Consider the following 26,510-nt stretch of genomic DNA (forward strand, 5'->3'; position numbering starts at 1 on the left):
CTCTGGGCTTATCCCCTTCCTCCCCGCCCCGACAAACACGGGCATTTCTATTTTGGCCTCAAAGGTCCCATAAAGCAAATCCAGCTGATCCCTCCTTTAGGGTCGGGAGAGGTTGGAGTTTATTCCCTGGGTGGGTGACTGACACAGGAATGCCAGCCCTAGAGGGATCTGCCCATGCCCCTGGGCCCTGAACCCTCCCTTCGTTCATACAGGCCCTCCTAGAAGGCTTGGGGCTGTACCCAGGACCCAGAGCCCCTCCCGGCAGACAGAGCCTCTGTGCTGACATGCTCCCTCCTCAGGAGCCTCTGAGGAGGGTGGGAGAGACGGGCAGGGACCCTGAAAGGAGGCATGAGGGTCCTGAACAGGCACAGAGGAAACATTCTTGGCCAACTTGGGGCCCTGAGAACCTGCCCTCCCAACCTCCTGGAACCCTAGCTGCTAGGCAGGGCCTCACAGGGTGGGAAGGCCTGTAGCATCCTTCTCCAAGGGTTTGGGGGCTGAAGCCAACAGGGGAAGTGGGAGCAAGAAAGACCCGGGAGAAATCTGAGGGGCCCTGCTTAACTCCTTCCAGGTGTCCCATTAGGTCCTGAGACAAAGGCCATGGTGTCCGGGCCCCTGATTCTGGGCATGTGGATGTGTTCCTAAGCCCGGGTCCCCAAAGATGGGACCCTTCAGCCAAGCTCCTCCCTCTATCTTGAAACTCTCTAGACCCCATGAACAACAAACCTTCATAAAAACTCTGGCCCACGCCCCTGCAGAAGGCACAAACACCCCTAATGGCCTGGGAGCCCATGGGAATTTCCCCCAGGGGTGGTCCCAAAGCCTGCTCCAGGGAAAGCCTTCGCTGTTTGTGGTTGGCCAGGGGCACAGGGTGAGGCACAGAGCATCAGATGCAGCTGGGCTGGGAGCTGGGAGCCCAGGCCCCACCTGAGCCACTCTGCATGGGGACCCTGAGCCCCTCTGCATGAAACTCCGAGTTTGTGCCCCAGACAGCCAGGGAGGGCCTGTCAGGATGAGAGCTCAGGCCTGGGTTCCTTTTCACTTGCTGTCCTGGAGGCAGGGTCAGGCCCCGGGAGTTCTTGGTGCCCCAGGCTACGGCCCAGGTAGGGACTGGAGGCAGACTGCATCAGCCTGGCAGATGCTCGGACGCCAGACTTCTTGGCTGAGATGCTCGTGAGGCTGAAATGTCTGGGAAGAGGCCTATGGGTCATGCTGTCCCCGTTTCTGTCTCCACCAACATTCCGCTTGGTGCCTGCACCCTGCGATGGATGTAGGATTGAAGTATGGCTGTTGCCTCTTTCCAGAGCAGCTGCACATCCTGTGTGTCCGAGGGGTTCCAGGGCATGTGCTGAGCAGAAGCTTGGCCTCTGAGCTCAGGGTACTGGCTGGGATCGCAGCAGGCACGTGGCACAAGGCATGCAAACAGTCTTTTTTATCCTGCCTCAAGAAAAATACAAAAGATAATAAAGGCCCGCGTCTTTTCTCCCGGTCATCAGACATGCAGGGACTGTGCTACCTCTCTCCCCGCTGTAGTCTTGCTTGTGGGGCTGATTTCTTCTCACTCTGGCTGTATGTGCTGCTTGGCAGGTCCCAGGAAATCGTGGGGATGAGAAACCAGCCAGAACCCTGGGGTTAAAATGCCGGGACGTGCATCTGAGATTAAACCACAGTATTCACTGGTTTCACAGTCAATTTCATCTCCTCCCTTCCTTTCTTCCTCTTGCTTTCCCATTTGATGTGGGCTGGCAATGGGGTGACTTGGGGGTTTCCCTCCAAGTTTGCACTTTTGGAGCTGGGGGACAGGTGGGCACTTGGCAGTCACCATCCTGTCCTCCGAGGTACATGGGGCATGTGGGTGTGGAGCTTTCCAGCGGGTGGGGGCCTGCTTCTGCTAGCACAGCCCCCTAGTTAGGTTTATTTCTTCTGAACTGTAAAGAAAAGAACAGGTATGGCAGAACAGAGCTCAGAACATAGGGTCTTCTGGTCCCTTTTTTGAGGATTTGAGTCTTTGTTTCCTAGCAGGAAATGGTACCGGGGTGAGTTGGCTGGGGGCTCCCGGTGGAAGTGAGCTCCTACCAAGGACAGGACCGGGGCCTCGGTGGTTGGTTCGGAGGTAGGCACGTGGACCCCTGAGGCTAGAACCATCGCTGCTTGAATATTTTAGTGAAAACTAAACAGTCCCCTTTGCCAATTTGAGTCCAGTGGTTGTCACTTGCCATTGAAAGAGTCATGGCTAAGGTGACAAGCAGCAGCAGAACAAAGAGACTGAGACGTCAGAAGGTGATACTGAGGCTCGTACCCTGGGCTAGTGGGTTCCTGCTTCTCAGGCACCTGCACACCTGTCCAACTCAGAGATTATGGAACATGCTTCCGCTCAGACAGACGAAATGGAGGACCTGCCTTTTGAAGCCAGGCAGACTGATTACAGACCTGAACTCTTCCCTCTCCTACGAGGCCAAGGTTCCCCATGACCCCACGGCTGAATCCCAGGCTTTCTACCCCAAGTTGAAAACTCTGTATTCCAGATCAGTGCCTCCCAAACTCTAACGATTGGGCTGGGAATCTTATTAAAATGCAGATTCTGATTCAGTGGGTCTGGGTGGAGCCTGAGATTCTGTATTTCCAACCCTTTCCTGGTGTCAGCAGCCACGGCTGCTGGCCCATGGAGCACACATTGAGGGGCAAGGTCTTTAGGGGAACAGCTTACGTTGATCACCAAAGGGGCAGAGATGCTTGGAGGCTCCCAATGTGAGTGTGTGACGAGAGGGAAATGGACAACACTGACCTGCATAGCCCAGAAATTCTCAAAGCTGCCTGGGCTCTGTGAGCAGCTGAGTGTCACCTTTGAAAATGGTCGTCCTGCTTGGATAACTTCCCTGGGCCACCTTTGGGCACTCACAGAAGTGTTGCTTCCTGACTTCCAGCACGTGCATGGTTGACTTCCAGTAGGTCCTGGCTGTCTCATCAGGGATGCTGTCTGGCAGGCCCCCAGTTTACAAAGCAGAGTCACATGCATCATCTCAGGTGACGCTCACAAAAGCCTCTGTGCTGGAGGCTTTTTCCTACCGCTTTCGACGTGAAAACCCCGAGACTCAACCCAGGCAGACCCTGGTGCGGGACCCAGGACCATCAGAGCTGAGACTAGAGCTCGTGGCCTCTGACTCCTGGGCACGTGCTCTTCCCACGCCCTTTCCTAGTGATCTATTCTCCAGGCATTAGAAAGTCAGAAAGCCAACCCCACTCAGGCAGTCCCTGCAGGGGACTGGGTTGCTTTCCTTGAGTGAGAGGGAAAGGCTGTGGCCCACACGTGCTCTTACCCTTCTCCCCACCAGCACCCCTGTCCCAGGGCGCTGGGCCACAGCCTTCCACAGTCCTCACTGAGGAAGCTGGAGTGCGGCTGGGCCTCACCTGCAAAGTTGACAGCCACGGCCACGATGATGATGACGACCCCCAGGATGATGAAGGTGACGCTGAGCATGCCGGCCAGGCGGCCCAGCCTCCGGGCCCCGTCCAGGTCTCCCTGTTGCATGCTACTTCGAGACTGCAGAGAGAAGGTGGCAGAGACCTCAGGAAGGCTGTCCTTGGCAGCCTTGGAGGGGGCCCCTTACTGAGCCCCTGGAACACACCCGGTCCCCACTGCGGCCCACACTCCAGCAGCCCCCATAGGGGAGCAGCAGGGGGCTCCTTCAGGACTCCAGTGGCCAGACCTCTTGAGGAGACCCGTAACTAAGCCTGCCCCTCGCTGGCAGGGGACAGCTGGAAGCATGACCAAGCAATGCAGGGTGTTATCTCAGGACAGTGACGGGCAGGGTGGTATAGTGGAGACCGAGGGCCTGGGAGGGTGGACCAGGTCCAGGCCGTGCTGAGCTGGCAGGAGAGATAAGCCAGGCCCCCGCGGACCCCAGCCCAAGGCTCATTCCTACAGCTGCACTAAGGCAGCCCCTGTGGCTTTTTCTATGGCCTGACATACCTGCCTCTTTTGCTCTGTGAGCCCCCTCTTGCCATAAAAGGAAAGAAATCACTGGCCCTCCCTCTCCCTATATCCCACCCAGGAACCACATCCTTGTTCAACCAAGTCCACTTCCCAGATCACACCAGAAAGGCGAGGCATTTGGGGTTTGAACCAGGAAGGCTGGGGCTGGGGCGGAGCCATGTATGGCTTCACAGGGGCCCCTATCTGATATTTCACTCCTTCTCAGTGAGCTCGGCTTCTCTTGGTCCTATTGAATTGGGTGAAATCAGGTGGGTTAGGATGGGGATGGACAGAGGACATAGGGACAGATAGGATCATGAGGGGTCCGGGGGGAAGCAGTAGGAGGTGTGTCCCAAGCTTCTCCCCCGTCACCACTGCCCAGGCTGGCCTGGGACCTCCAGATTCCTCCAGCTCTAGAACTTGGACTTCTATTGATAGAACAGGCACAGGCAGGAGTGTACTAAGAGTGTGACGACTTACAAGACCTCAGGCCGTTTATTTGGTTATTTATGTTCTGATTGTTGGAGGCTCCTGAGTTCAGCATGGAACCATCAAGTACCTTGACGATGATGGTGACGATGATGACAAGGATGTATTGAGCCCTTACTTCATGCCGGGCAGCTTACTGACGACTATGCCTAAGTGGTCTCATTTAGCCTCAGAATCATTCTATGAGGTTGGCAGTGTTGCCCATTTTTAAAGACGCTGAAGTTCACAGAAGCGACACCTCCCCCCTGTTCTCTTCATTGGGGCACCCCCCGTCTCCTGGGTCCTGTCTTCATCTCTCAGAATTCTGATTCCCCACCTCCACCCCGTGGTTCCCTGTGCCAAGCTCCTTCCAGGCCAGTGCCAGCTGCCTGCCCCAGTGTGACCTCACTCACTTTGCCCCAAACCACAGCTTCCTACTTCCCAGATCTGCTCCTTGCCTTGCACGCCTCCTTCCACGTGCTCAAGCCCCAATTATTGGCAACAGCCTGGAGTGTCCTCCCACTGGGTCATAACTCCCCTCCCATCCTACTCTACTAATTAGTTTCCTCTCCTAGTCAATTCCATTGCAACTCTCCTCTCTAGCTTCGCTGCACTTGCCCTAGTTCCAGGGGCCACTTCTCACTCAAGCCATGACAAGAGCCTCCTGAAGGTCCCCCTGGCTCCAAGCTCTTTTCCTCTCCATTCTACTCCCCACACCACCATTTCACCCTATAGATATTCATGCCAGGCATGGTGCTAAGACCCTGGGGTGCAGCGGTGTACAAGAGAGCCCCGGTTCTTATGCTCATGGAGTTTACAGCCTTGGGGGGAGGCTGGCCTCCATTGTGACCAAAAAAAAGCAAAACTGCAAATGTGGGTAGCGTTCCGAAGGAGAGGTACCTGGTACTATGAGAGTTTATAAAAGGGGAGAGTCAGGGAACACATCCTGAAGGGAGGACATCTGGACTGCGATATGAGAGATGAGTAAGAATTAAATAGCTTTTTTTTTCAAATGGAAGAAGAGTGTTCTGCGCAGAGAGAACAGCATGTGCAAAGGCCCAGGGGGAGTCCCTACGTGGCAAATATGTAGATGTTCAATAAATCGTTATTGACTGAAGGAAGCAGGCGGGAACTTGACAAAGGCCAGTGCAGCCGGGGCTGAGACAGTGAGGAAGAGGAGGCTGCAGAGGCGGGCAGGGCCAGGCCAGGTAAGGCTCTGCCCATACAGCAAGGAGGTCGGTCCTTATCCCAGAACAGTGAGAGCCAGTGAAGATGGAAGGATGGGGCAGAGGATGGTATGATTGGATGCAGGTTTCCCAAAGACCCCCCTGACTGTAGTGGGGGATCACAGGAGAGCCAGGAGCTCAGGCAAAAGCTCAGAGAGATGATGATGGCTGAGGCAATCACTCTTGTCCAGCATCCTCCACGGCCCCCCACTGTCTGCAGAACAGAGTCCAAACTCAGGTTCGCTTTGCATTTCCTGGTTTTACCCTCTGCCATTCTCTTCCACAACCTCTGGGTCTAGCCGATCTGAACTGCTCAGGGTATGAGCACCGACTTCCACTTGCCTTTGCTCGTGCTATTTCTCCCGCCCACATTCCTGCTCCCCCATAACACCTCAAGTCCAAATCCTCTCTATTCTTCAACAGCTGGCTCCAATGCCACCTCCTCTGTGAAGCCCACTGAGATTCCTCCACCCCCACTGGAATGGTCATAATCCCTAGCATTATTTGAACATTTACCTTGTGCCAGGAACTATGCAATCAAGTCTAGACCTCAGCCTCTCTCTGCTGCCCAGGGACATTGGGGCACCAATCACTCCTTGGTCTTTTCACACTCTCCTTCTTTTTTTTTTTTTTTTTTTTCACCCTCTCCTTCTTGACTAGATCTTTTTCTCTCCTGTCTTGAAGAAATCCTCTATTTGTCTCACCCAGTTGTAGGCTCCCCAGTGCCTACAGGACAAAATCCAGATTCCGTTTTGTGACAGTTGGGGCCCTTCTTGATCTGGCCTTTCTCCATTTCTCCAGTTGCTTCTCTCACCACGCCTGCCTGGTGTTCTATATTCCAGCTGCATCTCCTCATCTGTAAAATGGCCTAATAACAATCCCTGCCTCATAGGAGTGGTAGAGGATAAAATGCTCTAATGGACGGCAAGCTCAGGTCACCAAACTCAGGACATCAACACCGAGGCAACATTGGGAGGAAGAGGGAGCAACATACAGAAAGACTGCTGGGATTTCCAGGAATTTCAGCTTCAGAAATCCTGGGGTTACCTTGAATCATTATCCAGGACTCATTCTCAGCTGTAAATATAGCATCAGGGGGAGGGGCAGAGGGTTTAAGATGAGTCCTGCCCCCCATTTTCCAGAAAATGTCTGTGCAGTAATGATTCAGGGCCATGGAGAGAGGCACACAGGTAGTTTCTTGGGTATGAGAGGTGAGGAAGAAAGGTGAGAGGGAGAGAGAATTTTTTTCAGTTATACTGAGCCCAGTCTCACTTATTTATCCGCAGAGCCATCAATCCACGCATCCTTGGATTGATGGAAGGTCGTGCTTGTTCCTTCAAGCCTGAGGGACGCCACTGAAGGAGACACAGTGGGAATGGCTGCATGGGACAGGGCAGACCTGGTTGTGGCTTCTTTGTTGTGTCAGACACTTTATACACTCTATGCAATGTAAACCTCACAACTATTCTGTAAATTTTAGTTTTCCAATCTGTAGAAAGGAGGGATAGTAACTGCCTCTAAGAATAGAGCCCTAATCTTACATGAGAAGTTGTCCACTGCTAGCTGGCACTCATTTCTGAAGTACCCCCCTCCCCAATTAGTTTCCAAATGAAAGATCCATCCCTTGTTTCCAGGGATGGAGGAAAATCCTTCATTTCTTTTTATGAGTAAATTACCAGCTGCTCTGCGTCCCCGTTAGTGACATCAACTTCCTCTTACACCAAATGGCTCAAGTTGAAGGCAACTAATAATAATTGCAGTAATGGTTGTAATGACTGAATTAATAGATCATTTGTGATTGCAATGACTGTGGGAATGGTGAGTGAGAAAATGAATTCAGGTTAATAGATCAGTGAGGAAAGATATTGAAAAAAGTTTGAGTGTGGGGAAAGGACAAGGCGGGGTTGGGGAGAGGATAGGGTGAGAAGGATGCTGATGGGAGCTGCTAGAGGCTGAAACCAGCCAGAGGAGGGTGACAACAGAGCTTCTCAGGAACGAGCTTTCTCCACCCATGAGGCTCAGGCCAAGGCCTAGCAGGTCTCAGGAGAACTGACAAGATGTGCCAGGGCTGATCAGTTATTGGCCCTTCCACAGAGATCAAGCATCTCCCAGTAGGTCAAGGCAAAAGGATGTGCTTCTCCATGTGCTTCCCAGCACTGTCTCTGCATAGACACAATTGTTTCTGAAATGCCCTGACTACAGTTTAACCCCCCTGTTGCTGGAGAGAGGGGAGGGGTGGTGGAGGATCCTGGGGAAGGAGTCAGGGCAGCTGCAGTGGTGGATGGGACGGATTGGCAAGACTTAGGGGCTTGAGACCGCAGCTGTTTACCAGCTTATTCAGGAGCATGTCAAGAGGCTTCCCTGGTGGTCTGGTGGTTAGGACTCCATGCTCTCACTGCAAGGGCCCAGGTTCGATCCCTGATTGGGGAACTAAGATCCCACAAGCCACGAGGTATGGCCAAAAAAAAGAGAAAAAAAGATGTCAATATCTTAAGCCATATGCCTACATACCAGCTGACCGTCAGCCCTGGTCAGGGCTTAGCACTCTTGTTGAGTGAATGGATAAATCATAAATGAATGAAAATGAGCCTGCAACACATCAGTTAAATAATTAAGTTGTTGAAAATGCCTAAGTAAGGAAGCGTTGAAGCCACTCTGGGTCTCTGCGTCGCTCCCACATGCTGTAGGAACAACCTACAGAGAAGGGACTGCTCAGAGGCTGCAACCCAAACCACAGACAGGGCCGCCTCCCTTTCCCAAGGCTGTAATGAGGGGTGAGACTCCATTAGATCCAAATTGCTAAAAGCCAGAAATGCCTGTCCACTGGGGGTTTGTCCTGTCCGCTGACATTGCAGTTTCGTTTAGTATTAATAATAATAGCAACCACTTCCATTTATTAAGCATTTACTATGTTCCAGGCTTTGGCACACACGTTAGTTCATTTAATCCTCCCAACAGCCCTGTGAGGTAGGTGGTTTTATTACACATCTTATAGATGAGGAGACTGGAGCTAAGGAAGGAGGTTGAATGATTTGGACATGGTCATGTGACTTAAAAGGGGTAGAGATGGGATACACACCCAAGTCTATCTGATGCTTCTTTTATCAACAACTGAAGGCCTACTGCCTGGGGCCCAGCATCCCTCACTGACAGGAGATCTTGCTGGATCGGGGAGCATGGCCATTTCTCATCCTGACCCAGGGGTAAAATGGATGAAGCCAACCTTGCCCTGGCCACCCCAGGAAGCTCACAGGAAGCTGCGGTGCTGAGCAGGCCTGGGCCTGGACACCTGTGATCACAGCTCCTGAGGTAGAGCCCCTGATCCCAGCCCTGGTCCCAGCAGGCCCCTGTCAGAGCTACAGTGGGAAGGACACTGCTGGTCCATTAGTCTTCCACTGACGGAGTGAGTGGGTGGTGGAGAGGAGGCTACTGGGAGGTGGGGTAGAAAGAGAGGGAAGGAAGTAGAATTATTCCCTCCCTGCATAAATGCCTAAAAGGTTTGCCTTTCCTGGGAGGGACACACCATCCTTGTCCCAGAGGTAGATACAGGGTGGGGCCATGAAGAGAACACTGGATTCAGTATCCAGGTGATGTGCCTCTTGCCAATTGTGTGACCATGGGCAAGGCACTGTTTTACATGCCTCAGTTGCCTCATCTGGTAAATGGGAACAATTAGCTAGACTCTGTCAGCCTCATACTAGGGCATGCTCTGCAGACAGTGAGCTCTAGCCAGGCTGTCAGGGCTGTGGGTCTCCTTCTCCCCTGGGGTCAAGGGCTTGATCCTTCACTTGGTAACCAGTGGGAAGACTTCAGATGAGGAGCTCTGAAGTCTGTTGCCAGGACCTGGAGACACCGGCATGGAGACTTAACTCTCTTTCCATACTCTCTGTCTCTCCTTCACCCCTGCTACTGTTTGAGTGGCACCAAGTTTTTCAGCTCTAGATAAATAACTGACCCCTCCCTCCACAGGGCATGGGAGTGTCCTATGAACTAGAAAAGTGAATATCACAAAAAAGTGACTCACACAAATGTTTTGGATTTCCAGTGTATATAGAAGTTACGTTTATACCTTTCTGTAGTCTAGTAAGTGTGCAATAACACTGTATCTAAAAAAGCAATGTACATACCTTAATTTTTAAATACTTTATTGCTAAAAAATACTGATCATCATTGCTCAGCAAGTTGTGATCTTTTTGCATCAGTAACATCAAAGATCACTGATCACAGGTCACCATGACAAATATAATAATAATGAAAACGTTTGACATATTTCGAGAATTAACAAAATGTGACCCAGAGACACAAAGTGAGCAAATGCTGTTGGAAAAAAAAAAGGCGGCAATAGACTTGCTCGATGCAGGGTTGCCACAAACCTTCAATTTGCAAAAAATGCAATAGCGGCAAAGCACAATAAAACGAGGTGTGTCTGCTTATAAAATGTCCAGAAGAGGCAAAACCATGGAGACAGAAGATGGGTGATTGCTCAGGTTTGGGAGGGATGGGGAAGAGAAAAGGCCCTGGGTTTCTTTTGGAGGTGAGGAAAATGTTCTAAAGTTGACTGTGGTTATAGTTACGCTTGTCTGTGAATATACTAAAAATCATTGAATTGTACACTTTAGATGGGTGAATTGTATGATATGTGAATTATATTTCAAAGCTCTAAGAAAAACAACAAACAGGACTTCCCTGGTGGTCCAGTGGTTAAGACTCCATGCTTCCAATGCAGGGGGCACAAGTTCGATCCCTGGTCAGGGAACTAAGATCCCATATGTTGTGTGGCGCGGCCAAAAAAAAACCCAACAAACGTGATGGCTTCCCATCCCCGCCAGGGAGACACTCACCTAATTACTACCATCACGTGATAGCTCTTACTATGTGCTGGGTGCTTTAGCACTTTGTAGGGCACATCTCATTTCACCCTCACACAACTCTATAATTTAGGTGTTATGCTGACACCCATTTTGCAGATGGGAATACTGAGGACAAAAGATGTTTGAGTGACTTGCCCAAGGCCACAGAATACCCTGTGGTTTTGTCTAGCGTGGGTGCTTCTTGCAATGTGTTGTAAGGATCTGTTTACAAGTTTCTCCCCACTGATCGGGAGGCTCGTGGGGATTGGTGATGGCATCTGGTTTAGCACTGTATTCCCTGCCCCAGGCCCGGTGACCATCAGACCTGACTCAAGAACCTGAGAAGGATGTAGAAATGCACTGGGGGTGGGTTCGGTGGTCTCACAGCCTTGGGCCCAGGTTTTCCTTGACAAAGGCAGCTCCTACCCAGCTCACACCCTGCCACCCCCAGCAGGAGATGGATTCTAGCGAACGTTTTCTCCTGGGTCCTTGTGTGGATTCCCTCCGCAAAGCCTGTCTCTCCTCCTGGGGCTTCTCCCTGTAACCAAGAGGTTGGCCCTGCCCACAGCCACTGGCTGCACCCCTGTGGCCCGGCTCTGCCCCCAGCTGCCTCCAAGAGCAACAGGCAGCACAGGAAGTTCCTCAAAGGCCTGGCCCAGCCCTGGCTCTTCTGCCCACACCAAGTCCCTACCGGTGTCCCCTAAAGCCCTGGCAGGTGGTGCTGGATTTGGTGGGGGTTGGGGAAGGCCCCCCTGGCTGGAGACTGGGCCTCGGTGAGGTGGATAGAGACGTATGAGGAAATAGGGGGTTTCTCAGAGGAGAGTGGGCAGCAGGAATGACCACAGCTCCTGGGGGCTCGATGATGATGACTCAGCAGGGGAGTCACTCCAGAGGGGAAGCAGACAGTGTCTCCGCTCTCAGTGTACTGTCCCCTGCTGCTAACCTCATTCTGAAAGTCATTCCCTGCCAGCCTCTCTCCGTGTCTCTCTCTCACAATCTCCTGGACCACAGAAGTCACTTGCCAACACGTACCAACATTTTCTGTGGCTCCTCTGTAAGTAGCTCTATCCAGATGACTTGGATTGGAGCTGATCTAAGGTAATTTACTCAAAACCCTAGAGCATGAGTGCGTGGGAAGCAAGGACTAGCCCCCATGCCCCTCCCTGGCCAGGCCAGCCATGCCCTCTGACACACGTGTGTTCCCACCCTTGGCCCAGGCCCCCCCACCCTGAAGACATGCTGAAATCGGTGCAAAGGCGAGGCCCAGAGGGCCCCAGCGAGAAGTTACCCCCAGAGGAGCAGCCCTGGGGCAGCCGGGCCCCGGAGCCCTCAGTCCATGGCAGGGAAGCCACTGCCTGCTCTTGGAAACCAGAGCTGCCAGAGGCTGACAGAACTCCGGGGGCGGGGGGGTGCCTGGCTCCCCTCCTGAGAACATGGGGCCCTGGGACCCCATGCCAGGTGCAACCTCTGCTGATTCACAGCCCCACTCAGGAATGACTCCTTGGGACAATGCCCCCGACCCCTGCAAAGGCAAGACCCCCAACTTGGCTGTATTTCTGTGCAGAATTTAGCTCCAGGTGGCTCTCTGGAATCCCCTTCCCAGCAGGGATGTGTGCAAAGTCAAGCTGTGATGTCCAGGAGCAGAGATGAAGGAGGACAGCAAACAGAAGCTCTCTAGGCCCCTGGACCCCTCTCCAAGGGGGAGTAATAGACCAGCTGAGAAGGGGGATCTTCCCCCAAGCCCCCGGCACCCAGCTCTTTTCTCTACCTCCCAGGCAGGGAGACTGGTGCCTGCAGGGAAGCGTGGCTGCTGACCCCAGGCCCAGCCCCTGCCCTGGAACAAAGAGTAGCACTTACCATAATGGAAAAGATGAGGGGGATGAGGTTGAGGGGCCAGATGGGGCAGAAGCAGGAGGTGATGGCAAGGACGAGGTAATCTTTGGGAACTTCTCTGTCCCGGGTATAGGAGGTGGTGGCAATGGAGGATGCCCGCCTCGAGCTGGCCCGGGAGGATGCCTGGGGGAGCGAGGCCTCCCGGTGCCCCTCGGATACCACCTTGAAAGGCAGACTGTGGCAGCCCTGCTCCAGGTCCAGAGCCCCCGAGGGGGACTTGGATAGCTTCAGGGGCTTGTCATCCTGGCCCCCGACCTTGGTGAGGAGTTTCTCCATCTCCGGCAGGTCCAGGGGTGAGACGGTGCCTGGCTCCTGCGCCGGGGAAAACTGAGGCTGCCCGGGGTGGGCCATGCTGGCCTGGGCCTTGGGCTGCTCCAGCTCCAGGCCGGGACGAGGGGCTCCAGAGGGACCTCAGCGCACCATTCCTCAGCCCAGACTCAGGGCCTACAGGTCAGGGGCAGACGTGTCACCCAGGAGAGCAAGGGCCAGCTGGGGGCTGGGAGGGTCAACCTCTCCGGGCCAGCTGAGTTCAGAGTCTCAGGCTGGCCTACTGCCCCATGGAGCTCCGGGAAGCTGGAGCCTTCAGCTCCATTCAAGTTTGAGGCCAACTTTGCCGATGCTGCTGACAGCACAGATGGGCGGGGAAGCAACAGAAAGCAGCTCGAAGAGCAGAGAGAAGACTGCTGTTCTCCGGAGTGAGGCTTAGACTAAGTCAGGGAGGGTGTGTGTGTGTGTGTGTGTGTGTGTGTGTGTGTGTGTGTGTGTGTGTGTGTGTGTGTGTGTGTGTGTGTGTGTGTGTGTGTGTACATCACCCAGCCTCCCTCCCTCCCTGCCCTCCTCAGAGATGCTTTTCAATTCCTCTCTCCCCAGAGAACCGCCCAGCAGCATTCTGCCTCTGCCCCAGCCCTGCCCAGCCCAGCCCAGCCCAGGGGGACTTGGGCCAGCCTCTGGCTTCCACTATTGACCCAGGACCTGCTCTTCTGGGTGGGGGCTCTGGATGGGGAAGAAAGACAGAGTGGGTCCAAATGGGTGTGTCTTCAACTGTCACGGGAGACTGAGCCCTCTGCTGCTCCTCTACTGGGGCAGGCTCCCGCTTCTCCTATCTGTTGGGAAACGCTGGCCCCTGGACCTACTGCATCCCACCTCGACCCTGACCTCCAACGCCCAGAGGCGTCCAGGCCAGAGCCTGGCTCCTAGCTCCAGTGGGGCTACTACTAGTGTGGCCCCTGGATTCTGCCTGGACCCTCTGAATGGGTGTATGAGCAGCTCACAAAGGGGTGGGGCAGAGGGGTTATTAGGGAGGAGTGTTGGCCCCATCTCATGGCCATTAGAGCTTTTCTAAGGTGCTTTTAAAAAGCCAGCAAAGGGGCTTCCCTGGTGGCGCAGTGGTTGGGAGTCCGCCTGCTGATATGGGGGACGCAGGTTCGTGCCCCGGTCCGGGAGGATCCCACGTGCCACGGAGCGGCTGGGCCTGCACGTCCGGAGCCTGTGCTCCGCAGCGTGAGAGGCCACAGCAGTGAGAGGCCTGCGTACCGCAAAAAAAAAAAAAAAAAAAAAAAAAAAAAGCCAGCAAAGATCCTGTTTCAGGAGCTCCTTAGCGCAGATGCCGACTTGAAGGGCCCGGGTTCTGGCTGCCTGTCCTCTGTCTCTTTGTTCTCTCATGTCTCCTCCCTCCGTTTCTGCCACCTTCTCTATTGTCTGCATCTCTTTCTATGTCCCCGATCTCTCTCCTTACATTGTTTTATAAGGTGACCTAGAACCACCAGGGTGTGTGTGTGTGTGTCTGTGTGTGGTTTGGGGGAGGGCATAGATCATGGGGGTTGGGGGTGGGAAGGGGTCTCAGAGGTGGTGGCGTTCAAATCCTTTGATATCACAGATTAGAAAAGCAAGGCCCACAGTCATCTCAAGCTGTATCCCAATCAGATATCAATCCCTGGTCCAAGTCCAGGGGCTGGCTTGGAGCAAGATGAGCCATTTTAGTGGAAAGAATTATCTTTGGGTTGTGTATCAAGCTGGCTTCAGAAATGCTGCTTCCAACAAGGGCCGTGACAAGGCAAAGGAGGCAGAGAGTGTGACGGGCAGGGAGTGGAGAGCTGGCCACAAAGGGATGGGAGGAGGGCTCCCCCAGGCCAGGGATGGGGCAGAGAGAGTGAGCTGGGCTCTTGTGCCCAGGAACTTCCAATTTTATTTATTTATTTTTTAACATCTTTACTGGAATATAACTGCTTTACAATGGTGTGTTAGTTTCTGCTGTATAACAAAGTGAATCAGCTATACACATATCCCCATATCTCCTCCCTCTTGCATCTCCCTCCCACCCTCCCTATCCCACCCCTCTAGGTGGTCACAAAGCACCGAGCTGATCTCCCTGTGCTATGCGGCTGCTTCCCACTAGCTATCTATTTTACATTTGGTAGTGTATCTATGTCCATGCCACTCTCTCACTTCGAGAGACTGGCTAATGTCATTTTAAATAAGAGACCTCCTGCAGAGGGTGGCGGGTTGGGTGCCTGAGACCCCTGGACTCTAAGTCCGTGTCCAGCTTAGACAGGATTCCGTGTTACAACCTGGGAGCTGATTCTTGGGGTGAAGGACTCAGGCCCTGTGGACCTACCGCTGCGCAGCCCAATTCCATAGCCTCCAGCCCAATGTGACTACCAATCGCCTGAAATGTGGCTCATCCGCACTGAGACGTGCTGTAAGTATAAAACATATACTGGATTTCAAACATTTAGTACGAGAAAAAGAATGTAAAATATCTCATTAATACACTGTATATAGATCGCATATTGAAATGATAATATTTTGGATATATTGGGCACATAAATCATTCTTAAAATTAATGTCACCTGTGTCCTTTCTTTAATATGGCTGCTAGAGAATTGAAAACGTGGCTTGCATTATATTTCTATTGGGCAGCACTGGCCTGGAGGACGGAAGGAACCTGACATAAAGGGATTTTTTGACTTAATAAAAACTCGAAGAGAAAAGAAAAAGCCAAGAAGTCCTCAGGGTGGCCCACGGCAGCGAGGTTACCAGGTATGCTGGGGTTCAGGGACTTGGGAGCCGCGTTTGCTCTGTCTGCTGTGAGATCCTCGGCTTGTGGTGCCACCTAGTGGCCGAGTGGTGGTGAGGGAAAGGACCAGAAGTGGGAGCGGAAACCAGGACCAGGGGCCCCGGGATTGGGCTCCGGGGCTGGTGAGCCCAACCCAGCCAGCTGTGCCTCCTCTGGCCCGATCCTGCCCCCGCCTGCAGGTGCGGCCTCCCCACTCCGCCCCAATTGAGGTCTTCGATGGAGGCCCACGGGCCACGTTCATCATGCAAAGTGGGTTTGGCCTGCACAGTGTTGGCTCAACAGTGTTGTTAAAAAATCCATTTCACAGACTTTTAACATGAAGATCTGGGAACCCTGGGCCCATTTTCTGCAGAGCAGCAAGCAGCTGGGCCCGCTGCAGCCTTCAGAAGGGAGGGCGCTGAGCTCCGACTCCGACTCCGCCCTCACACCGCCCGCGGGCCTCAGGTGGCGGCCTGCGCTGTGAGCGCCTGCAGCTACACAGGTGTATCGGCCTTTCTGTTCTGCTGCAGGCTGGCCTCGCTGTTCTCTAGTGTGGATGCAGGGAACTGAAGAAAGTCACTCCCCTCTCTGTGCCCCCTCCCTGATGGGCTGTGACGTCTTGGAGCGGGCAGGTGTGACCCCAGCTCCCTCGCCCAGGGCCTGACTTGCAGTGATGGCTGGCTGGATGAACCAGAGGAAGATGAAGACGCCAATAAAATGCCCAGGGTGTGTCCACACCGACGCTAAGTCCACCTCTGCCTGTCTCACCCTTGGTACACCCCGGGTGTGAAGGATGCTGAGGTGTAAACAGTGGAGTGGAAAGTGGACAGGGTGGACAGGGAAGCAAACCTCAGAAGGGTAGGTAAGTTCGAGCTTAATCCAAGGAGAAGAGGTAAAAAGCCCCCCTATACCTGTACCCATGGCCTTTTTTGTTCAGCCGTGCGGAGCTTAATTCCCCGACCACGGATCGAACCCGTGCCCCCTGCAGTGGAAGCGTGGAGTCCTAACCACTGGACTGCCAGGGAATTCCCCCCAAGGCCCTTTTTATCCCCAGCATCGCCTTGGGTGTCAGGAAACCATATGGGGCTGACAAGGCAGGAGTAATTAAGAAAACCCCACTTCTCACTGAGGCCTGCCTGGGCCCAGCTCCACTGCTCCAGGCAGCCTTCTGGTGTCTGCACACACATACACACATACGTGCAAAGTGTGAGCAAAACTTGATGTGGTCATGCACCCATCAGCAAGCACCCCAGTTTCACATCCAGGGAGGTGGGGTCCCTCCAAAGGAATCCTTGCTGTCTGTGCTCAAAACATTTCCCTACTCCTCTTTGGAAGGTGCCCTAAGGAAACAAAACTTTCACCTTTTAAAAACAATTATCAAGAACCTAATGGAGGGACTTCCCAGGCAGTCCAGTGGTTAAGACTTTGCCTTCCCAGAAACAGAGACACAGATGTAGAGAACAAACATATGGACGCCAAGAGGGGAAAGTGTGTGTGGTGGTGGTGGGATGAATTGGGAGATTGGGATTGACATATATACACTAATATGTATAAAATGGATAACTAGTAAGAACCTAATGTATTAAAAAATTACAAACAAAATAAAGATTAAAAAAAAAAAAAGACCTTGCCTTCCAATGCAGGTGAGGGTTCGATCCCTGGATGGGGAGCTAAGATCCCACATGCCTGGTGGCCAAAAAAACCAAAACATAAAACAGAAGCAATATTGTAACAAATTCAATAAAGACTTTAAAAATGGTTCACATCAAAAAAAAATCTTTACACAAAAAAACAAAAACCCTAATGGATACTAACCCTGTTACATCCTCCCAAATTCTCTCAAGGTCTGTTCCTGCACCTACCTGCTTGTCCACACTTATAATCAGCAGGCACAGACCAGTTTGTGATCCGCTCCCCGAACTCACCATAACTAGCATCCTGTCACAACACTAGAGAATGCTTTGCCCGTGCCTCTATGGTTGGGCATCTGTGTTGTTTCAAAATCTTTCATCGATAGGTACAGTGCCGATGGGACTGCCTTTTTGCAAATTTGTTTTTGCTTTTGGATTACTCCCTTGGGGTATTTTTACTGCGATTTTGCCAAATTGTTCTCTACCAAAAAGGGAACAGACACACAGTACAAGTAGAAATCTGTAAATGTGCCCTTTTCTCCATATCCCTGACAACACTGGGTCTTTACAATTATTTACTTTGCTGGCATGTCTCATTCATTATGCTGTAAAGCTGCTAAAAGTGCTGTAAATTGTTATTATTTTCTGCCCTTTCAAAGTGAACCCTCTCTCTGCTTTGAACACTATTTGAGGGATCTGTTGGGATTAACCTTATAGATACATAATTTCTGTCTTTAGGTATCAGTCGTTCATATCTTTTGGCCATAACTTTTAGCAGCTCTCTCTTATATGTGTTTTCTCTTTCCAGAACTTTCCTTTTTATATTCATTCAGTGCCTCTCCTTGTATTATTTTTCTCAATATTTGAATAAACCTATGTGGCCTTGGTTGATAACTTCCATTTCTTTAACAATCACAGATTTATCTTCTTTCCACAGCAGATCAGTTATCTTGGAGAATGGATATGGTCTTAGGAAGCAGATTAAAAAACTCAAGCAAGAGTTCCAGAAAACCTGGAAGGCACATAATTAAAGGTATTCTGGCCTAGCATCCCCTAAAGAATCAGGGAGAGGAGGGGGTACCTGTTAGGTCAATACATACACATATGCACACACACACATTCACAGATCTACACATCTCTGTAAGCATGCACAAAGTGTGTACATGTCAAAAGACCTGAGAATGCCAGGCAAATACTTACCATCTTGGAAATATGCAGATGTGCGCACTCAAACAAATAGCCCTGATGAAACAATGTTCATAACTAACGTGCTGGGGGCTTTAGTTTATAAAACACCTTCCCATGCATTCTCTCCTCATAACAACCCTGTGAATAGAACTTGTCTTAATAGCTTCCATGCAGTGAGTGCTTTGTGGGCCAGGCACTGTGCTAAGTGCCTTAAATGCATTCTCTCCTTTAGTCTGCACAACAGTCTATGATGTAAGTACTTATTTCAGCCCATTGTACGGATGGAAGTACCTAGGCTCAAAGCCCTGGGGGCGCCCTCGGCGGGGAAGAACGTCGTTTCTTTCCATCCTGGAACTTTGGAAAGCGGGACTTGATGGTCATTTTATTATGTTTCCAGAGAATAGAAACCTGAGGCGGAAGCAAGGTGGAAGCATTGTCCAGGCTGGTCTGTCATAAAATTATAATATGCAAACAGTACTAAGTTGTTGAACACCTTCTCATTGCCAGAAACTGTACCTTAGAACGAATGTTAATGCTCACAGCCACCCTGAGGTGGAATCATCTGTGTCAGAGGTGAGGCACTAGAGGCTTAGAGAGGTTAAGTGGTCACACATGTAGTAAGTGGCAGAACAGAGATTGGCTCCCAGGCCGGTCTGGCTCTTTCCTTTCCGCTCTTAGACTGTGACACTGCCTCTCCCTTATAGGGCATGCTCAGCGGGCAGGCCTGGGGCCAGAGTCCCACATTTTGCTCCTAGCTAGGCCCCAAGACCCCTCTGCCCCAGAGTCAAAGCCTTCCCGTGATCTGTATCTACCTGCCCTGTGAAATTTGGAGCCCTGAGGCCTGTGGACCTGATGCCAAGTGTGCCAGCCAGTGTCTCACTTGCAGAAAGCAAAGACACCTGTAATCAGGACGGTGAGCCTCATCTCAGCTGTTCTGGGGACACTTCACTCCTCCCTGGGTGACTATAGGCATCTCTCCAGCTTCTGTGGGGTCCCCCATTCTGAGCTGCATAACTCCCCCCACCCCAAGCTGGCAAGAGCCCAGCTCTCCAAGGAGACCAGAAAGCCCTCAGGCCTCCCCTGGCACACCTGGGTCCTCACCCCAGCAAGCAGCACCTGCAACATCAGCCGGGTCAGCCCAAGTGAGACCGGACACGAGCCCGGAGTGCTCACCTTAGATGCAGAGCAGCTCTCCAGACTTCTCTGGGGGGGCTGGCTGTCCCGCCCACTTCCTCAGCAGCCTTGGCCCGAGGCCCATCTTCCTGGATTCCAAGTCTGCCCCTCATCACAGAGGCCCTGGCTGCACTGGCCCACTCTTCCCTGGGAGCTCCATCCGCCCATAGCTTGGGGTACAGGCAGGACTTACCCCCCAATCCTTGGCCCTGGCCTCAGCTTCCTTCCCTGAGACTGGCCCAGACTCCGCCCTCATTGCCACCATCTCTGTGGCTCACTGCAGACAGCAGCTCTGCCGGGGGGCCAGAGAGGAGGCTGACCACATCCTTAGCCTCCCAGTCCCACCTCCTGTCTCCAGATAATGTCTTCTCCCGCAGTGCCCCTCACAATGCTCCGTCACACCTGGGGTCTCACCAGGAACCAGTGTCTTCAAGTACCTACCTGTGGGCCTCACTCAGTCCAGGGCCCAACATTCCAGGGTGAGCCTCCAGGCCTCAAGCCCCTCAGGCCTTCTTGCCACCCTGGGCTACTGGGCCCAATAGAGTCCTGGTAGCAGACAGAGACCATAGCTTCTCCTTTTTATTTAGCTGCTCCTGATGGCCTCTCCCGGATCACAGACTTGGGGCCTCAGCACAGGCAGGGGGAGGGGACCCCACACTGTGCCGTCAGACCACACCAGCTGCCACTCACACTCCCACATACCATCACCCCCCTGTCCAAAAGTCCCCATTCTCCTAACAAACAGCAGGACTTAGAGGCACAGGGATGCAAAAGTCACTTTCCAAGAAGAGTTCATCGAGTCCAAAGGTAAGAGCCCAGCAGGATCCTGCTCCTTTTGGAGCTGCCAACCCTGGCTGGGATTGGGGGGGGGGTTAAGGGGTGCAGCCCCGGGCTCCAGAGTTCCTTCCCACTGGCAAAGCGCCTCCTTTCCCCCTCTGGCCTCAGCCCATTCAGCTATGCCCAGGATGATTTTATAATCTTCCCTTCTGTAGTCATCAGGTCATTGGCTCCTCCCAGGCCGGCCTTCCTCCAGGCCCGCGGGTGCTCTCGGCGCCGGGTCAGGAGTGCTGGTAGCCCAGCCCGGGGCCCGCTCGCAGGTGGCCCCGCGGCCAGGCAGAGGGAGCCCCGAGACTTCGGCGCCAGCTTCCCGCGGAGGCCTGGGCCACGCCCCGCGCCTCGGCCACCGCCCTGGCCTGTCCCAGGGGCGTGTGCAGGAAGCACGAGGCGCAGCGCGGCGCGAAGGGCCCGGCGGGCAGCGGCGCAGGCTGCGGCGGGCTAGAGCCCGCGTCCGCCGCGTCCCCAGCGCGCGCGGCCTGGCCGTAGCACTCCAGGTGCCCGCAGGGCCAGCGGGGCGCGGGGCTGGCGCGCAGCACGAGGGAGAGCGCCGAGATGCGGTGGATGGCCCTGCGCAGCGTGGCGATCTTGGAGAGCCTCTTGCCGCCCAGGTCGTGCCGCAGCGCGCGGCGCAGCGCGTTGAAGGCCTCGTTGTAGTCCAGGATGCGCTTGCGCTCTCGCACGTTGGCCGCCATGCGCCGCGCTTTCGACCGCACCGGCCGGCTGCGCTTTCTGCTGCCCACCACCTCCTCTGCCTCGCCCAGGTCGCGGGGACTGCTGTTCTCTCTCAGCACTCCAAAATCCTTCCCGGCCTCCAGGCAAGAGCTCCCCAAGTCCTGGGCAGAGCCTTCGTCCCCCTTCAGGCCCCTGAGGCCTGGTCCCGGCGCGCCTCGGTGCATGGCCGCCTCCCGGGCCTTGGCGCCCCGGCTCCGGCTCACAAGCCTGACAGTCCACCTTCCGAGCGTTGACTCCTGCAGTCTGGACACTCCCGGGACAGGCCCTCTGGCTGGGCTTTATGGCACCACGTGGCTCTCCGCCCTCCCCATCCATCCATCTCCCTCCTCCTGCTTTATTACCTGCCTCCAGGTAGGTTGGTGAGGGAGGAACCCAGAGGAAGGAAGCAAGGAAGGGAGGACGCATGCAGATTCTTGTAGGAAGGGATCAGATGGGCAGCCGGGCCACGCCCAGGGCAGTGCTCCAGCCGCGGGGAGAGGTTGCCCTGCTTCACTCCAGGGCCTCTCTGGCGTGGCTAGGTTCCACCTTCTTCCTCCCGACCCCAAAAAGAGTGCCACATTTGGCCTCCGGGCAGGAGAGCTGATAGGTGCACAGAAGGGCCCCAGTTTTGTAGCTGAGTGTGTTTAAAGAACCTTGAAAGTTTTGTCAAGTCCTGTGGGCAACCACGGGGCTGTCACAGAGGAAAGCATGACTGTTCCAGCGGGACCGATAAGGGAGGGGCAGATCAGCTAGAGCAGGGCCTGCAGATGAGATGGACCGGGAACTTCTGGCTTTCTCAGCTCCCAGAGTGAGGCTGGCTGTGATTCTGAATTTGGATTTTGCTTGGGCCTTAACTCACCTCCTATCTCTCTTTACCTCCCTCTTCCGCAGGCAGAGCTGGGCTGAGTGCTGACTCAGAGGGTGATGGTGATTGTCTGGTGGCCCCCTGGCTCCCCTTGTGGTACCCATCAGGGCATCTTTTGGAGTCCAGAGTCCTTGAGCAGCTCAAGACACAGCACTGTGGGGAGGTGGAAGGGTAAGCTGGGACGAAGTGAGAGAGTGGCATAGACATACATACACTACCAAACGTAAACTAGAGAGGTAGTGGGAAGCAGCCGCATAGCACAGGGAGATCAGCTCGGTGCTTTGTGACCACCTAGAGGGGTGGGATAGGGAGGGTGGGAGGGAGATGCAAGAGGGAAGAGATATGAGGACATATGTTTATGTATAACTGATTCACTTTGTTATAAAGCAGAAACTAACACACCATTGTAAAGCAGTTACACTCCGATAAAGATGTTAAAAACAAACAAAAAAAGACACAGCACTGCCATGTTATGAACTCAGTGAACCCACTCACCACCCCCCACCCCAGGGATTTTTTAATTTTACACAGGGTATCAGAAAAAGAATAATGCTTAGTCCTAGAGAAAGACTCCCCCCGCAATGGAATTTCCAGCATCCACAAGTAAGTTGTATGGAGCACCAAGGTCAATATCATTCCCAGCCACAATCCAAATGCCTCCAAAATGCCAAGACTGTGTGATCAGCTGGGATGGATATGGAGTTCACATCCATCTCGCCAAACAGCAGCCTAACAACCCCATTACTTCAAACTGTGAATTGCTCTATGGAGAAAAAGAATAGGGCTGTTCTTTGGTTTTATTTTCTGCCTTGCCTACTAGACTGTAAGCACCCTAAGGACACTGTATTTCTAGGGCTCTAGTCCCCAAATCTGCAATGTCTGTGAAATTTAAAAGTGAATGGAAGCAGCTACAGCTGGATGTTTTCACCTCTCAAGCCGTTTCCCACCGTCCCTAGAAACCACAGACACACAATCATACAGAAATGCAGGCCTCAAGCAGGATTCTACCCTGAGCCTGAGCCTCACAGCAATCCTATAGGGAAGGCTCTATTTTTATAATACCCATTTTACAGACTGGAAACTTGAGACTGAGAGAGTTAAGTAATCTGCGCCAAGTCAGAGGGCTGAGCTGTTGCTGAGCCAGGATTTCAAATCAGGTAGCGTGGCTCCTATTTGAAGACCTAACCCCTAACACAGCACAGAGCTCCTAACCCCTCTGTGCTGGGCCTGCGTTCTGGGCTCAGTGAGCACTTCTCCACCCCCAGTGCGGACAGCCTCCACCGACCACCTGTAGGTAATAGAGGCCTTGCATCTGCCCTTTGAAACAACAGTCATCGAGATAGTCAAATAGTTTCAACTGCGTGTGAAAATAAAAAGCTTGGCTGCTGTAGAGAAGACTGGGAAGGTGGGGGGGGCGGGGAAGGAGGGTCCTCCAAATGGAGACAGACAAGCAGGAAAAATATAGAGAATCTGCGCTGGAAGCTAGGAGCAGTCCGAAGCAGCCCAACTGCCTGCCTCCTGGGACGGAGATTCGCTACCTGGGATTTCCTTGGCTAATTCTAACTCTGTCCCCAGCTGAACTGACGGCTGCTGGACCCCAGGGGGAGCCTCAGAGAGCAGAAGTGACAGGCCGGTGCCCACTTGCCAACCTGACCCTCCACTGCAGGTAAGCCAGGGCCCTGTAAGCCAGGAGTAGCCTGAGGGGACTCGGGATCAGCCTGCAGCCACCTGCATGCACGTGTTGGAAAGGCCTTAGGCCTCTGCCTGCTGGAGATGTGGATTGAGTTCAGTGGCCTGCAGTGGGTCACCAGCCCCGGCTGCTTGCCAACATTTCATCTGTGAAGCCAGCCCCGAACCCTCCCCTTCTGTGCTTTACCCCACCTTAGCATGTAGCAGATCATATTATGCTTCTTTTCCCATGTATTTATATGTCTTTTTTTAAAAATTGAAGTGTAGTTGATTTACAGTGTTGTGTTAGGTGTACAGCACAGTGATTCAGATATATATATGTATGTACATGTATGAATATATATATATATATAAGAATATATATATATTCTTTTCAGATTCTTTTATAGGTTATTACAAAATATTGAGTATAGTTCCCTGTGCTATACAGTAGGTCCTTGTTGGTTATCTACATATCGTATTCAATACTTCTATGTTCATGCTGGATCCACATCCAGGTCGCTTCTATATTCCCAGTACCTAGCACAGTGCCTGGTACATAGTGGATGCAAGGAGATATTTGCTGAATATTGAATAAATGGTGCCATCCCTGATATTAAGATATTCACGAGGGCTTCCCTGGTGGCAGAGTGGTTAAGAATCCGCCTGCCAATGCAGGGGACACGGGTTCGAGCCCTGGTCCGGGAAGATCCCACATGCCACGGAGCAACTAAGCCCGTGTGTCACAACTACTGAGTCTGTGCTCTAGAGCCCACGAGCCACAACTACTGAGCCCGTGCCCCACAGCTACTGAAGCCCACCCTCCTAGAGTCTGTGCTCTGCAACAAGAGAAGCCACCACAATGAGAAGCCCGCGCACCGCAATGAAGAGTAGCCCCTGTTTGCCACTGCTAGAGAAAGCCCGCGTGTAGCAACAAAGACCCAACGCAGCCAAAAAAAAAAAAAAGAAAAAAAGATATTCACGAAACTCTGGAAACTCCACACTGGTCTGATCAAACAAGCTCTATATTCAAATCTGGTAAACAGTTATTGAACATGTACTAAATACCAGGCCCAGTGCTATAGGCTGTCATGTGTGTTGACAGCCATGAACACGTATATTAAGTATATAGAAGCTCCATGGGACTTCCCTGGCAGTCCAGTGGTTAGGACTCCGCGCCTCCACTGCAGGGGGCATGGGTTCAATCCCTGGTCAGGGAACTAAGATCCCACATGCCATGCGGTGTGGCAAAAAAAAAAAAAAAGTATATAGCTCCATATTAAAATAGAAGGAAGTAAACCTTGCAGCCAAAAAGAAATGCCATAGAATTCCCCACCCCACCCCCAGTCACCTGGGGGGAATTTGATAATTGCCAAAGCTGTATTCACCCATGTGGTTGTAGTGGCAGCAGCAGAACATTATAACTTCTCAGACCCCACCCCAGATCTACTGAATTCAAACTTCTGAGTTAAGAGCAAAGTGGTTCAGATGTTCAGAAATATATATTTGTTCTTCCAGAATCTAGCCCAATCTAAATTTTACCTTGCTTAAGAATGTTCAGGATTGTACACATAATGACTTATTTAAGGTTAATTTAAGTCTTATTCAAAGATAATTTTGAGTACACACAATTTTCTTCTTGCACATTAACTTGAGAACGTCCCCACCTATACTTGGATGGAGGAAAAAATACTCATGGCAATAGACACCTCTGGGGCTCAAATGTAACAAGATAGTCGTAGAATATCAGCAAGGAAAGAAAACGAGGTTGAACCACAGATTCCTCTGCTGGCCCCCGACCATGAACCCTCAAATCGATATGAAAAGGAGGTCAGTGAAAGTAAAAACAATGTCCCAAGGGCACAAGTTCCCCGATGCTGGGAGCAGGCCTGCCGTCCCATCCCTTCCCTAAAACAATTCTGGCTTTTCCTTCCCATGTGTCCTACTTCTCCAGGCCGGCTCCTCCGCCCTTCCCCGCACACGTCAGGAAATGACCCTCGGCTCCAAGTTAATAATTCTGAGGCCACACACTCCTGACAAATGGCCGGGGCTCCCAGAGAGAAGCGCCCCCGCCCCACTCGGCCCCCTTCCCACGAATCCCTGGAATCCGAGGGGACCCGTGTGATCCCCGGCTGCGACCCCCGGGGCGTGCAGCTCGCGGGGGCCTCGAGCGGGGTTGGGCCGACTTCAAAGGCCGGCGGCGGGGCAGGCATTTCCGCGGCATCTGCAGCGGCGGCCCGTCCCTCCCGCCGCGCGGCTGGAATCCGCCCCCGCGGGGAGCGCCACTTCTCCCGGCCGGGCCGCCAGGAGGCGGGCGCAGGGAGGAGGGGCCGCGCTCGTGATTTAGGGCCGGGAGATTCCGCTGACGGCCGCGAAGGTACCTATTACCTCTCGGCGGGGCTTGGATTTCAGAAATTCCTGCTCTTCCCCGGGAAGTTCCGGCGTCGCTCCCCCGAGGGAAGACAGAACTCCCACCTTGGAGAGAAAGCCGGGATCCAGGGACGGGCCTTCCGGAGAAACCGAGTCCAGGGCGTCCTGAGAACCCCGTCATCTCCGGAGAGCTGGCCTCCAGAAAGGCCCACAGCCTCCCTTCTCTCCCAGACCGGGATCCTCAGCGTTCAACTTAGAGAGAAACTTGGCGTGGGGGAAATGTGGAATCTGGCAGTTCTGGGCTCAGTTTCAGGCTCTGTGCCTTCATTCAACAGAAATGTGATGACTGCTTCCTGTTCTAGTTACTGATGCAGAGTAGTGAATTAAACAGGCAAAAAGCTGGCCTCACGGAAGTCATATTCAAGTGCAGAGAGCAAATAATAAGGAAAATAAGTAATTTATGTAGTAAATAAATACTATTAGAATATATTAGAAAGTGATAAATGGTACAGAAAAGATAAAATCAGAAAAGATAGAAAGTGGAGAATGTGGGGGTGGGAGGGGTCAGGGAAAGCCCACCTGAGAAGGTGACATCTGAGTAA

General features: G+C 52.9%; 2 protein-coding genes across 4 annotated transcripts; both read right to left on the minus strand.

Moving 5' to 3' along the window:
* Window positions 1-1,914: 1,914 nt before the first annotated feature.
* Window positions 1,915-12,761, minus strand: LOC115856010 (trafficking regulator of GLUT4 1). The gene is made up of 3 exons (XM_030861909.2): window positions 12,375-12,761; window positions 3,409-3,541; window positions 1,915-2,015 (listed from the first exon to the last, which is right to left on the minus strand). Exons 1-3 carry the CDS (start codon window positions 12,759-12,761, stop codon window positions 1,915-1,917), a joined length of 621 nt encoding a protein of 206 aa, XP_030717769.1.
* A 7,270-nt stretch (window positions 12,762-20,031) lies between these two features.
* On the minus strand, window positions 20,032-26,220 carry BHLHA9 (basic helix-loop-helix family member a9). Of its 3 annotated transcripts, none has more exons than XM_030862345.2 (2): window positions 25,927-26,220; window positions 20,032-22,023 (listed from the first exon to the last, which is right to left on the minus strand). In XM_030862345.2, exon 2 carries the CDS (start codon window positions 21,188-21,190, stop codon window positions 20,516-20,518), a length of 675 nt encoding a protein of 224 aa, XP_030718205.1. In that variant the 5' UTR covers window positions 21,191-22,023; window positions 25,927-26,220; the 3' UTR covers window positions 20,032-20,515. The 3 variants fall into 3 exon arrangements, with proteins under 3 accessions (XP_030718205.1, XP_060146499.1, XP_060146500.1); XM_060290516.1 differs by having other exon boundaries at window positions 20,032-22,161; XM_060290517.1 differs by having other exon boundaries at window positions 20,032-22,161; window positions 26,014-26,029.
* Between the last annotated feature and the right edge of the window lie 290 nt (window positions 26,221-26,510).

The sequence above is a fragment of the Globicephala melas genome, chromosome 20 (assembly GCF_963455315.2).
Source record: "Globicephala melas chromosome 20, mGloMel1.2, whole genome shotgun sequence".
Taxonomy (NCBI): domain Eukaryota; kingdom Metazoa; phylum Chordata; class Mammalia; order Artiodactyla; family Delphinidae; genus Globicephala; species Globicephala melas.